Source organism: Oncorhynchus kisutch, linkage group LG3, assembly GCF_002021735.2.
Source record: "Oncorhynchus kisutch isolate 150728-3 linkage group LG3, Okis_V2, whole genome shotgun sequence".
NCBI classification, from domain to species: domain Eukaryota; kingdom Metazoa; phylum Chordata; class Actinopteri; order Salmoniformes; family Salmonidae; genus Oncorhynchus; species Oncorhynchus kisutch.
Window position 1 is genome coordinate 31,590,696 of NC_034176.2, and position 14,056 is coordinate 31,604,751.

General features: G+C 40.6%; 2 protein-coding genes across 2 annotated transcripts in view; one reads left to right on the top strand and one right to left on the bottom strand.

Annotated features, from left to right (window-relative positions):
- LOC109880560 (WSC domain-containing protein 2) overlaps positions 1–10,062 on the top strand; it is a 100,540-nt gene extending 90,478 nt beyond the window's left edge. The window contains exons 7-9 of the mRNA XM_031804262.1: positions 3,360–3,524; positions 4,399–4,599; positions 7,452–10,062. Of these exons, the coding sequence (XP_031660122.1) occupies positions 3,360–3,524; positions 4,399–4,599; positions 7,452–7,810 (725 nt within the window). The 3' untranslated portion in view covers positions 7,811–10,062. The remainder of the gene's footprint in view (positions 1–3,359; positions 3,525–4,398; positions 4,600–7,451) is intronic.
- Positions 10,063–10,100: 38 nt separating this feature from the next.
- LOC116360594 (C3a anaphylatoxin chemotactic receptor-like) lies at positions 10,101–13,027 on the bottom strand. The gene is made up of 2 exons (XM_031815490.1): positions 12,970–13,027; positions 10,101–10,858 (listed from the first exon to the last, which is right to left on the bottom strand). Exons 1-2 carry the CDS (start codon positions 13,025–13,027, stop codon positions 10,122–10,124), a joined length of 795 nt encoding a protein of 264 aa, XP_031671350.1. The 3' UTR covers positions 10,101–10,121.
- Positions 13,028–14,056: the final 1,029 nt, after the last annotated feature.

Consider the following 14,056-nt stretch of genomic DNA (forward strand, 5'->3'; position numbering starts at 1 on the left):
CCCCATCCAACCTGACAGAGCTTGAGAGGATCTGCAGAGAAGAATGGGAGAAACTCCCCAAATACAGGTGTGCCAAGCTTGTAACGTCATAAGCAAGAAGACTCGAGGCTGTAATCGCTGTCAAAGGTGCTTCAACAGAGTACTGAGTAAAGGGTCTGAATACTTATGTAAATGTAATATTTCAGTTTTTATTTGTAATACATTTGCAAAAATAAAATAAAAAACCGTTTTTGCTTTGTCATTATGGGGAATTGGGTGTAGATGGGTCTGAATAATGAATGCACTGTATCTACAATACAAAATATATACTACCACCATACAACAATAGTACAATGTACAGTATGTGTGTAGAGTGCGTGTGCTAGCACTTGTGTGTGTATGCATGTGTCTGTACCTTTGTGTGTGTCTCTTCACAGTCCCTGCTACCCGCTGTTCCATAAGGTGTACTTCTACTAGTTTTTAAAATCTGATTCTACTGCTTGTACCAGTTACCTTATGTGGAATAGAGTTCCATGTAGTCATGGCTCTATGTAGTACTGTGCGCCTCCCATAGTCTGTTCTGGACTTGGGGATTGTGAAGAGACCTCTGGTGGCATGTCTTGTGGGGTATGCATGGGTGTCAATACTTCTTAACAAAGCAAGTAGTGATGAAGTCAATCTCTCCTCTACTTTGAGCCATGAGAGATTGACATGCATATTATTAATGACCACATGGCTGAACAGTAGTCCAGGTGTGACAAAACTAGGGCCTGTAGGACCTGCCTTGTTGATACTGTTGTTAACAGCGCTTTATTATAGACAGACTTCTCCCCATCTTAGCTACTGTTGTATCAATATGTTTGGACCATGTTAGTTTCAAATCCAGGGTTACTCCAAGCAGTTTAGTCACCTCAAATTGCTAAATTTTCCCATTATTCATTACAAGATTTAGTTGAGGTTTAGCATTTAGTGAATGATTTGTCCCAAATTACAATGCTTTTAGTTTTTGAAATATTTAGAACTAACTTATTCCTTGCCACCCATTCTGAAACTAACTGCTGTCATTTCAGTCGCTGTAGTAGCTGACGTGTACAGTGTTGAGTCATCCCCATACATGCAGTAGACACACTGGCTTTACTCAAACCAGTGGCATGTCGTTAGGAAAGATTGAACAAAGTTAGTGGCCTAAACAGCTGCCCTGGGGAATTCCTGATTCTACCTGGATTATGTTGGTGAGGCTTCCATTTAACAACACCGTCTGTGTTCTGTTAGACAGCTAACTCTTTATCCACAATATAGCATGGGGTGTAAAGCCATAACACATACGTTTTTCCAGCAGCAGACTCTGATCGATAATGTCAAAAGCCACACTGAAGTTGAAAAAAACAGCCCCCATAATCTTTTTATCATCAATTTCTCCCAGCCAGTCATTTGTGTAAGTGCTGTTGAATGTCCTTCCCTATAAGCATGCTGAAAGTCTGTTGTCAATTTGTTTACTGTAAAATAGCATTGTTTCTGGTCAAACACAACTTTTTCCAAAAGTTTAAGGGTTGGTAACAGGCTGATTGGTTGGCTATTTGAGCCAGTAAAGGAGGCTTTACTATTCTTGGGTAGTGGAATTATTTTTGCTTCCCTCCAGGCCTGAGGGCACACACTTTCTAGAAGGCTTAAATTGAAGATTTTGCAATATTGTCTACTATTATTATCCAGATTGTCAACACCCTGGTGGCTTGTCATTGTTGATAGACAACAATACTTTTTTCACATCTTCCACACTCCACACTACGGAATTCAAAAATACAATGTTTGTCTTTCATAATTTGGTCAGATATACTTGGATGTGCAGTGTCAGCGTTTGTTGCTGGCATGTCATGCCTACGTTTGCTAGTCTTGCCAATGAAAAAATCATTAAAGTAGTTGGCAATATCAGTGAGTTTTGTGATGAATGAGATTCAATGAATGATGGAGCCGGGTTTGCCTTTTTGGCAAAAATTTCATTTAAGGTGCTCCAAAGCTTTTTACCATCATTCTTTATATCATTTTTTTCACAGTACAGTTTATTTGTGTTTTTATTTAGCTGAGTCACATGATTTCTCAATTTGCAGTACGTTTGCCAATCGGTTGTGCTGCCAGACTTATTTGCCATATCTTTTACCTCATCTGTCACAACCATAAAACATTTAAATTCCTCATTAATCCAACAGGATTGAACTGTTTTTCAGTCATTTTCTTAATGGGTGTATGCTTATTAGTAACTGGAATAATTAATTTCATAAATGTGTCAAGTGCATCGTCTGGTTGCTCCTTATTACACACCACAGACCAGAAAATATTAATTACATCATCAACATAAGAATAATTTCAACACTTTTTGTATGAACTCTTATACACTATATTATGCCCAGCCTTTGGAACTTTGGTTTTCCTAGATATGGCTACTATATTGTTATCAATACATCCTATGGATTTGTATACTGCTCTAAAGCACATTTCTGCAGCATTGGTAAAGATGTGATCAATACATGTTGAGGATTTCATTCCTGTGCTGTTTGTAACTACCCTGGTCGGTTGGCTGTAACCTGAACCAGGTTGCAGGCACTGGTTACAGTTTGAAGTTTTTTCTTGATGAAAGCCAGTCAATATTTAAATCACCCAGAAAATATACATCTCTGTTGAAATCACATACATTATCAAGCATTTCACACATATTATCCAGATACTGACTATTAGCACTTGGTGGTCTATAGCAGCTTCCCACAAGAATGTTCTTTAGGTGAGGCAGATGAACCTGTAGCCATATTACTTTAACAGTATTTAACATGAGATCCTCTCTAAGCTATACAGGAACTGTTTTGAATATAGACCGCAACACCACCCCCATTGGCATTTCTGTCTTTACGGTAGATGTTATAACCATGTATTGCTACCACTGAATCATCAAAGGTATTATCCAAGCGAGTTTCAGAGATAGTCAGAATGTGAATGTCATCTGTTACAAGTAAGTTATTGATTTGTGTTTACAGTGCAGGACATTTGAAGCAGTGACTGGATTTCAAAGGCATTATACATGACATTTGCCATATTTTTTCCTCTATAGTAGAAACACATGTCTGCTCTAGGTCTAGGATGTATGAACCTGAAAGAGATGTCTATGTTCACCAGTCCTTCAGGGGCTTACAGAAGCCATTTGAGATTCCTACTGTCAAGCTAAAGTACAGAGACCCTTTGACATTCTCCCTCACTGTCCAGCAATTTCAATTCTGTGGCAGGTTAATAAGACTATTTTTAGTAAGGAACACAAATAAGTCTGTGTATTTAATTTTCTCATTCATTATTGTGTATCACATGTGTGACCTGTGTTCTATCCTGTGTTCCCTCAGACAACCGCTGCATGGACCGGCGCTTCCTGCCCACGCGTTCCAAGCAGCTGATTGCTCTGGCCAGCTTCCCCGGGGCTGGCAACACCTGGGCCCGCCACCTCATAGAGCTGGCCACAGGCTTCTACACAGGCAGCTACTACTTTGATGGCTCCCTCTACAACAAAGGTACTGTAGGCCTCACTTAGACGTAAAAGATGACATGGGTACTGGCCAGTCATACATTGGGAAGTCATGCAGTCACTTACACAGTAAAAAAATACACTTTAAGCATTTCCATATATATGTACACTACCGGTCCAATGTTTTAGAACTCCTACTCATTCAAGGGTTTTTCTTTATTTTTACTATTTTCTACATTGTAGAATAATACTGAAGACATCACAACTATGAAATAACACATCCTCTGCAACAGAGGTAACTTTAGGTCTTCCTTTCCTATGGCGGTCCTCATGAGAGCCAGTTTCATCATAGTGCTTGATGGTTTTTGCGACTGAACATGAAGAAACTTTCAAAGTTCTTGGAATTTTCTACATTGACTGACCTTGATGTCCTAAAGTAACGATGGACTGTCATTTCACATTGCTTATTTGAGCTGTTCTTGCCAAAATATGGACTTGGACTTTTACCAAATAGGGCTATCTTCTGTATACCACCCCTACCTTTTCACAACACAACTGATTGTCTCAAACGCATTAAGAAGGAAATACATTATTTTAGCTTTTAACAAGGCACAGCTGTTAATTGAAATGAATTTCAGGTGAATACCTAATGAAGCTGGTTGAGAGAATGCCAAGAGTGTGCAAAGCTGTCATTAAGGCAAAGGGAGGCTACTTTGAAGAATCTCAAATATAAAATATATTTTGATTTTTTTAAAATACTTTTTTTGTTACTACATGACTCCATATGTGTTATTTCATAGTTTTGTTGTCTTCACTATTATTCTACAATGTAGAAAATAGTCAAAATAAAGAAAAACCCTTGAATGAGTCGGTGTGTCCAAACTTTTGACTGGTACTGTATATATATACTTTTTTCTAAGGCTTCAAAGGTGAGCGAGACCATTGGCGGAGTGGTAGGACCATCTGCATTAAAACACATGAGAGTGGCAAGAAGGAGATTGAAGCCTTTGACGCCAGCATCGTCATGATCCGCAACCCTTACAAAGCCCTCATGGCTGAGTTCAACCGCAAGTACGGCGGCCATATTGGATTCGCCTCTCAGGCCCACTGGAGAGGGAAAGGTGAGAATTTAGCCAATGATGACAACATGTTGTCACTGTGTCCACAATTCAGTCTCTCGTCCTCAGCGAATACCCATGCTTATTTTTTGTACTTTTTTCGACCTAATGTATTTGTGCATTGTGTCCTTCCTCTGTCTTGCAATGAAAATTATTCATCTAATGTCAGTTACACTTTATATTACAGTGGTCTTTAATACACTGTACTTATACTTTACTTAGGGTTAGGGTTGGGGTTGAGCCAAGGTGTTGACATGAAGCTAGAGTTTGGGTTAGAGCTAAGATTAATAGGGTTACTGCTGTAAGTACAGTGTAAGTACAATCATTAGTAATTACAATACTTGTAACAGTAATTACATTAGTATAATTACACAGTAATGGGTATGTGATGTAAATTATTGATGAGTCATGACTAAGTGAAATCAACAGATATGAACAGGCTTGGCATACTGTGGATATGCCTTTTCCCCATCATGCTACTGAATGCCCATTTTCAGTGGCTCTCTCTTTATTAAAACCCCCTAGAATTTACTGATGCACCTGTGCTTTAATCTAAGTAACATCTGCGGTGGAAAGTGGCAAAAGCTACTGCGTTGTTTGTCAGACCAGGAGACATCCCGAAAATCGTTCTTCTCACAAAAACGTCTGTAGCATCCAAACGGTTTGGCCTATAAACTAATAAGCCCATTCTATAGAAAGGGAGACACATGTGTCACATGACCCATACAAATGAATGGATGTAGTTTTGTGCCAACCGAAATAAGGGGTTAAATGTGTGTAAAAACAAAACAAATATATTTCCTGAGCTTTCTTAGAACTCTTAGATATAGGACAGACACTTCAAAACCTTATTCCTTATAATGTATTTTTTATTAACTAATGTGGTCAACCACAGAGGCTTTCAATATCTGAATGATATCATGGGGTTTTGGCCTCATGTTGTAAGATTTTCTCATTTTCAGCTCCTCCAATGGGCAGAATTGTTTTTGGTATGTTCTCATATTATAAATGTTTCCCTCCACACATTTCAGAGTGTGTCGGTAACCATGGCAACCAGCTCCTATCTGAAATCCCTTGTAAGTTTGGGAAGATATTTTCTAAATAAAAATGAGTTTGAGCTGATTTCCTGGTGATTTTACAGTCTTTTATGTCCAACAACTTGGGGGCCCAAATAAATTTACCCACGGGACAAATTTGGCCCGTTCGCTGTCTATTGGGGAACCCTGCCATATTCCCTATACTGTATATTGCACAAAATAGGGAACATGGTGCCATTCGAGATGGAACCTCTGACTCAGCAGGACATTGTGTAAGAGCCGGCCCCAGCTGTGTGATCACCGGCCCCAGGCCTTAGAGGGGGGCTGTACTGTAGGTTGTTATGATGACGTTAGAGTTACTGTTAGAGTTGCTGACGCCTTTTAATGCACTGCAGCCTCACAATTACCTTGAATCCAAAACAAATGATTTTGGCGATAGTATTTGAATGTTACACATGCATAAGTATCGGTAGGCTATGTGTCATATTCGGAAGAGGTCTCTGGATGATTACGGCAAATTATTGAATTTGTCAAAAATATTATCTTACAATCCCTAAACCAACAAATGTCCCTTAGCTACATAATTAAGTTATTCACACAGCTCCTTTCAGTGTACTGTATTAGCTTTTTGCCCCCCTTATAGGCTAACATTCTGTACTTCCTGATGTCCAGAGGGTCTCAACAACCTTGGTCCATGGCCACTGTAACTGAACTCCAACTGACTGACAAACAAACAAACCTCTATCCATTCACATACTACATTAAAATAGTTGAATTGTACCATCCTACTCGGATTAGGACTGCCTACTGTATTTACCAATGCTTCATGGCATACAATGCATGAGGTTTGTCAAGAGGGATTCAATAGCTGTCGTGTTTTGGCTCTCCAGATTTGGTTTCGCTATCTGATAAGAGAACTGTTTCTCTGCTTCACTGCTGCCCTTTAACGTGCAATGTTCTTCTGAAGTTCACTATGGCAGTATAACTTCCACTCTCATATCATCTGAATCCCCAAGCCTGCACTGCTAACTCAGCAGACTTACACTTTAACAACCATTCCTCTCCTCCTAATAAAGGTACATGCTAAAACAGCCCTGGTTTCGCCTACCAACTCCTTTATGGACTGTGGCTTATAAAAGATTGAAAGGTTTCTGCAGTAAAGTATTCCAAAAGGGTATGGTGCACTGAACTGTCTTAGCAGTCAACTGAAGGACAATGTATACTGTAGGGTGCTGGTAGACCTACTGGTGCCACAACAGTAGATCCCTATCCTAGCTGTCACCTGCTCTGCAGTATGTCCCGCCCCTGCAGCTCTCCATTGACCCTGGTGGTAAATCCTGAGTCTCCCAGACTGCAGAAGGTCTATCTGTTAAAAGGACAAAAACTTGCTCTGTTCTGTGTCATTCATTTAATCCCCCCAAGGAAGCCCGGGTCTCAGATAAGGCATTATGTGCTGTGATTACACTTGGTGAATTGCACCAGACCTCTTAAATGAAATAATATCAGTGTTTGATGATTCTTCTGCGGGGAGAATGGATCCACAAACCTTGCGTTCCCTGGGGATGTAGAGAGCTGCAGAGATTGTATTCTAAAATTATATTCAAATTAGATTTTTTCCTGCTCTTTGCTGGGCTGCTCATACAGCCAATAGTGCCCCATTTATAGGTGTTTTCTTCCAATTTTGGATTATAATTATTTACATTGAATATAACTGATATATGCTGGAGATCAATTGTGTACCCTTAACTAAGATTTTAGGCCTTCTCACACAACTCGATTATTTTTCATCTGCTTCTGGTGTTCTGTGTTGTTTTGCAGAGTGGCCTGAGTTTGTGAAGAACTATGCTCCTTGGTGGGCGTCCCACACACTGGATTGGCTACGTTATGGGAGGAACGTCCATGTGGTCCACTTTGAGGAGCTGAAGAGGGAGCTGTTCTCTAAGCTCAAGGACATGGTCCTGTTTCTGGACCTGGAGGTGGCCGAGGACCGCCTGCTCTGTGTAGAGGGACAGAAGGACGGTAAATTCAAGCGCTCCGGCCTGCGTAAACTGGATTATGACCCGTACACACCTGAGATGCGCACTAGCATTGACGAACTGGTCATGACTGTGGACGCTTCCCTAAAGAAGAGGAACATGGCCGGGGTGCCGAAGGAGTACCGACCCACTCCGAGATAATATCTCCTCTCCTTTCCCTCTCTCTCTATCCATTTCTCACTCTGTTCTTCTATCCCTTCCCTTCGTTTTGTGATTAATTCATGTCAACCATGTCCAAATGGCTTCAAATATAAAAGTCACATGAAGTGAAAATCTATGTGTAGGAAATATGTTTTTATTGAATATACTTCTCTGTTCCCCACCACTTCTGTCTCCTTCTTTCTCACATCCCTTTCCTTTATTTCTTAGACTGACAGGCTCACAACCGTATTGATTAGGAGAACAAATACTCTTTCATGAAATGGTTTGAAATGTCACAAAACCTTTTTATGATCTGTCATTTTCAACTAAATGTTTTGTTTTGTTAGAGATGAAAAATCTATACCTCCACTTATGTTTGAGAGCCACTAGATTTAAAATTAGGAGGTGGTCAAAACCGTACTACTGGACTTGGATTTGGTTGGCGAAAACCCGTGTCCATCTAAAAGAGGTAATGAATGGGACTGAACACTCATCTCTCCGTCTACCCCCGGTGGACCCACCATGAGGCTAGATCTTCACTCTTCTCCTCATACTTCAGCAGTATTCGAACAAGAAGAGGTAATACAACACTTCTCTGAAGCAGTGGCCTCTCTTAAAACGGTGCTGTATCAGTCCTACTGAGTCATTACATCTGTGCATTACAGCTGTCCTTTTGGTTACTGGCAACAGCTCTGGAACACTAAATAATTAACTCTCCATAGTTTATTTTGACCATCAGGCTCTATGGAACACTCCTGACTCTTGTCAAGACAGCCCTTTCAACAACTAGCCTCGACTCATCGACAGCTTGTTCGTCCTTGGACTCCTCAGATGTGGCCAGCCAGACACACTGCGCATGATACATTTATTGTGGATTTATTGAATGGAGTTTTCTGCAAAAAGCGCTATTTTGAAACTACCACTTCTGCTAAATCACTCTGCAGAACTTGTTGCTTTCCTTATAATGGTGGTTAGAAGCAAAATTACAATGTGGTGCCTTTTCTGTCAGCTGACTGTTGGCTTTAAGTTGAAATGTAGGGAAAATAAAATGATTACTAATATCAAATATTATTGGTAATGTGAATACATTATTGATGATATTTGATATTAAACTGTCCGCTTAATGCATCATCAGACACACTAGTGTCGAGAGTGTTCTAGCTTATGAAACAAAATACCAAGGATGTTGTTATGCAATTATTGCAAATATTGTGTCAGTGCAATGCACTGATCGAATGTTTGAGATTTCCATTTGGCTCATAACTCAATACAGGCTGGGAAGAGTCAGGGTTAACAATCAATAATTGTATGCCACCTCACTGTGTGGCTGAGGCACGTTAGATCAAGACTGTGGAGTTATCAAGCATACCCTGATAGTTTAACACTTCAAATTATACATTTTTATGGGGGGGCAGTCAAATTTGCCTGCCTATAATGACTCAAACACACCAAAATCAATCCAAATTAATATTGTGTCTCTGTTTGAGTGACTTCATAACTAAGAGATAACGAAGGTTCATTATTTAAATATTTGTCTTCATTTATTTAACTTGAATATGATCCAAAAAGTGTTTCACTGTAAGGTTAATACAGCTGTAGCATGTACTGTAGCTGAACGCTTACTACCCCAAAGGCCCAAAATGCATTTATTCAAGTTATAGATTATTTGAGATGAGAGTTTTCCCCTCAATGCTTTTTTTTCTTGATATACGATCCCTGATCATTTTTGTTGAAGGTGAGTAATGCTGAAAGAGACCCCATTTTCTCGATTGCTTTGGTATCGCAAAACAAGCTACATGTACAGGTATATAATAGTCCCAGCCATAGGTAATGTGCAACAGAGAATAGAAAGCTAATATACATCAAAATAATCTGTAAGTAAAGCATTTGATTTTGTACACCCACCATTTTATGTTGACTGATGTATAATGTGCGCGTGTCTATTGGTCACATGTAGAAAGAGTGCAATGAAAGAAAAATTTCCTTCCAAAATATACACATATATTTTTATAGTACGTGCAACAAAATTACAAATATATTTATAATGCAACAAGTAAATGGGAGCTATCTCTTCTATTTTTGACATAGGACCTTAACTTTGAGTGTTTTTTGCTTTCATTGACAGCCTAGCACTATCTCAAAAGGGGTGTCACATTTGAATGTATTTTGTATGGAATGAATGTAATGTGATTATAAATAAGGTAATAGAATGGAAGTAAAGGACTGCGATTCCAAATAAACATGCAATCTGAAATAAATGTTGTATGGTAGTAAAAGTACACCAGACGTTGGTTAGTATGTATTTAGTCCATCATATCTTCAGACCTTCAGGAATAACAGTTAGATAAGCTTTATCCCTGGCTCCGGATTGCAGTATAATGAAGACATGGCAGGGCAGCCAGCCGATGAGGAACATGGATATCAGGGCAGTCATGACTCTGAAGGACTTGGAGGACCTGGTCATCCTGTTGGTCCTCAGTTGCAGGGTGATGACAGAGTAGCAGAAGATGATTAGGAGGAGCGGGAGCACAATGTCGCTGACAAATCGACTCACAACTACAGTTAGATGGATATTTTGGGATGGGAAGTTGTTAAAGCATGTTGTTGTGTAGTCTGTGGTGACACGACAAAACATTATGGAGGCCATGCTGAGTGCAACAGAGATGACCCAGGCAAGGACCAAAACTGCAGAGGCCATCCTCACGGTACACTGGTTTTGGGCCCAAACTGGATATACGACCATTACATAACGGTCAACACTCATGATGACCAGGAGGAAGATGCTGCTGAACATGTTAAGGAACATTGTGAAAGAGGTAAACATGCACATGAACAGCACAAAGATCCAGTCCATTGTTACCATGTAGATGATGTTGAAGGGGAGACAGACACAGAATATGAAGTCGGAGACGGCCAGGCCGAGGTACCAGGTGGTGTTGACTGTCTTCTTCATCTTGAGACCAGCGATCCAGATGACCACCCCATTCCCACAAACCCCCAGCAGGAAGATAACTACATTGACCACCAGGAGGGAGGCGCATGAAACTTCTGATTTTGAAGTAATTCATTTGCATTTTATTGCATGACATAAGTATTTGATCACCTACCAACCAGTAAGAATTCCGGCTCTCACAGACCTGTTAGGTTTTCTTTAAGAAGCCCCCCTGTTCTCCACTCATTACCTGTATTAACTGCACCTGTTTGAACTCATTACCTGTATAAAAGACACCTGTCCACAGACTCAATCAAACAGACTCCAACCTCTCCACAATGGCCAAGACCAGAGAGCTGTGTAAGGACATCAGGGATAAAATTGTAGACCTGCACAAGGCTGGGATGGGCTACAGGACAATAGGCAAGCAGCTTTGTGAGAAGGCAACAACTGTTGGCGCAATTATTAGAAAATGAAAGAAGTTCAAGATGACGGTCAATCATCTTCGGTCTGGGGCTCCAAGATCTCACCTCGTGGGGCATCAATGATCATGAGAAAGGTGAAGGATCAGCCCAGAACTACACGGCAGGACCTGGTCAATGACCTGAAGAGAGCTGGGACCACAGTCTCAAAGAAAACCATTAGTAACACACTACAGGGTAATGGATTAAAATCCTGCAGCGCACGCAAGGTCCCCCTGTTCAAGCCAGCGCATGTCCAGGCCCATCTGAAGTTTGCCAATGACCATCTGGATGATCCAGATGAGGAATGGGAGAAGGTCATGTGGTCTGATGAGACAAAAATAGAGCTTTTTGGTCTAAACTCCACTCGCCGTGTTTGGAGGAAGAAGAAGGATGAGTACAACCCCAAGAACACCATCCCAACCGTGAAGCATGGAGGTGGAAACATCATTCTTTGGGGATGCTTTTCTGCAAAGGGGACAGGACGACTGCGCCGTATTGAGGGGAGGCTGGATGGGGCCATGTATCGTGAGTTCTTGGCCAACAACCGTCTTCCCTCAGTAAGAACATTGAAGATGGGTCATGGCTGGGTCTTCCAGCATGACAACAACCCGAAACACACAGCCAGGGCAACTGAGGAGTGGCTCCGTAAGAAGCATCTCAAGGTCCTGGAGTGGCCTAGCCAGTCTCCAGACCTGAACCAAATAGAAAATCTTTGGAGGGAGCTGAAAGTCCGTTTTGCCCAGCAACAGCCCGAAACCTGAAGGATCTAGAGAAGGCCTGTATGGAGGAGTGGGCCAAAATCCCTGCTGCAGTGTGTGCAAACCTGGTCAAGAACTACAGGAAACGTATGATCTCTGTAATTACAAACAAAGGTTTCTGTACCAAATATTAAGTTCTGCTTTTCTGATGTATCAAATACTTATGTCACATGCAATAAAATGCAAATTAATTACTTAAAAATCATACAATGTGATTTTCTGGATTTTTGTTTAGATTCCGTCTCTCACAGTTGAAGTGTACCTATGATAAAAATTACAGACCTCTACATGCTTTGTAAGTAGGAAAACCTCCCCACTCTATGATGCATGCTGTTTTGCAACTGCTGGGTGACTAATGTAATTACATGCACTTTTTCAATAAACTGTTCATGGCATAAACATAAAGATGGTTGGACACAGGAGTTTGTTTATGTCACATGACTTTTAATTATTAAATACATTAAAACAAGTGTACATCAATTAACTTTCTATTTCTTAAAACATTGGATTTAATCAGAAAAAGGCAGAAACAGTCTGCTGCAGAATTACAAATGCAATTCAGTTAGAATGTGACAATGCTCTTTCCGCTTCCCAGTTAAGTTCCTTTTAACAAGCAGCTTCTCTTTCTGTGGTTTACCATAAATAATTACAAACATGGTCCAATATACAGACAACAGGGGTAGGCAGCCCTGTTCCTGGAGTGCCACACATATAACAGGATGTTGTTACAACTAGGCACCACACCTGATCAACTGGGCTGCCTACCCCTGCAACACAAGATCCTAGCCGATTCATCTTATTCATCAGATAAACAAATTAAAGAGGTAGATTGAACAGAACAATGGTTGTGTTTTTACAAATACATTAACAATTCTAACTTCCAATGAGTTCACATTAATCAAGTCACACAATGGTTGTGTGAAATGTGTTGTCCATGTGTTGTTCACACGTAAACACAGGACTCTCCAATATGATTCTCAGCTAGGGTATTTAATAACACTTGACTTTCAGTGTCACAGCAGATGATCTGACAGTTGGTGAGGTGGGATGAATTACATGTCATGGTACAAATCTGATTGCATAGAAACCTGTCCACAAGCTGGGTGATATATGGCAGGAAATATAAATGAAGAGTTTTGTTCCAAAACACAATATCCAGGGATCCAGACGACCACAAATGTTTTGTTTTGGATAGGGCTGGACGTTATGTTGTGTATGGATGTTTGCAATAGCTGAGGCAGATGTATACAGTGCATTCGGGAAGTATTCAGACCCCTTGACTGAAAGTATTCAGGCCCCTTGACTTTTTCCACATTTTGTTACGTTACAGCATTACACTAAAATGAATTAAGTTCATTTTTAAAAGCAAAATCCGGTTTTTAGAATTGTTTGCAAATGTATAAAAAAAAATGTCAAACTTATTTACTTAAGTATTCAGACCCTTTGCTATGAGACTCGAAATTGAGCTCAGGCGCATCCTGTTTCCATTGATCAACTTCCTTGAGATGTTTCTACAACTTGATTGGAGTCCACCTGTGGTAAATTCAATTGATTGGACATGATTTGGAAAGGCACACACTTGTCTATATAAGGTCCCACAGTTGCCAGTGCATGGCAGAGCAAAAACCAAGCCTTGAGGTCGAAGGAATTGTCCGTACAGCTCCGAGACAGGATTGTGTCAAGGCACAGATTGGGGAAGGGTACCAAAACATTTCTGCTGAAATGAACACAGTGGCCACCATCATTCTTAGATGGAAGAAGTTTGGAACCACCAATACTCTTCCTAGAGCTGGCCGCCAGGCCAACAGAGCAAATGGGGAAGAAGGGTCTTGGTCAGGGAGGTGCCCAAGAACCTGATGGTCACAAAGTTCCTCTGTGGAGATGGGAGAACCTTCCAGAAGGACAATCATTTCTGCAGCACTTCACCAATCAGTCCTTTATGGTAGAGTGGCCAGATGGAAGTTATCCCTTAGTAAAAGGCACATGACAGCCCGCTTGGAGTTTGCCAATGGGGACCTAAAGGACTCTCAGACCATGAGAAACAAGATTCTCTGGTCTGATGAAATCAAGATTGAACTCCTTGGCCTGAATG

Excerpts from the sequence above, each read along its gene's own strand:
- LOC116360594 (XM_031815490.1), bottom strand. The coding sequence starts at position 13,027 with ATGACATGTAATTCATCCCACCTCACCAACTGTCAGATCATCTGCTGT. Across the intron at positions 10,859-12,969 it reads CATCTGCTGTGACACTGAAA|AAGTTTCATGCGCCTCCCTC; the intron begins GTCAAGTGTTAT and ends CTTCAAAATCAG.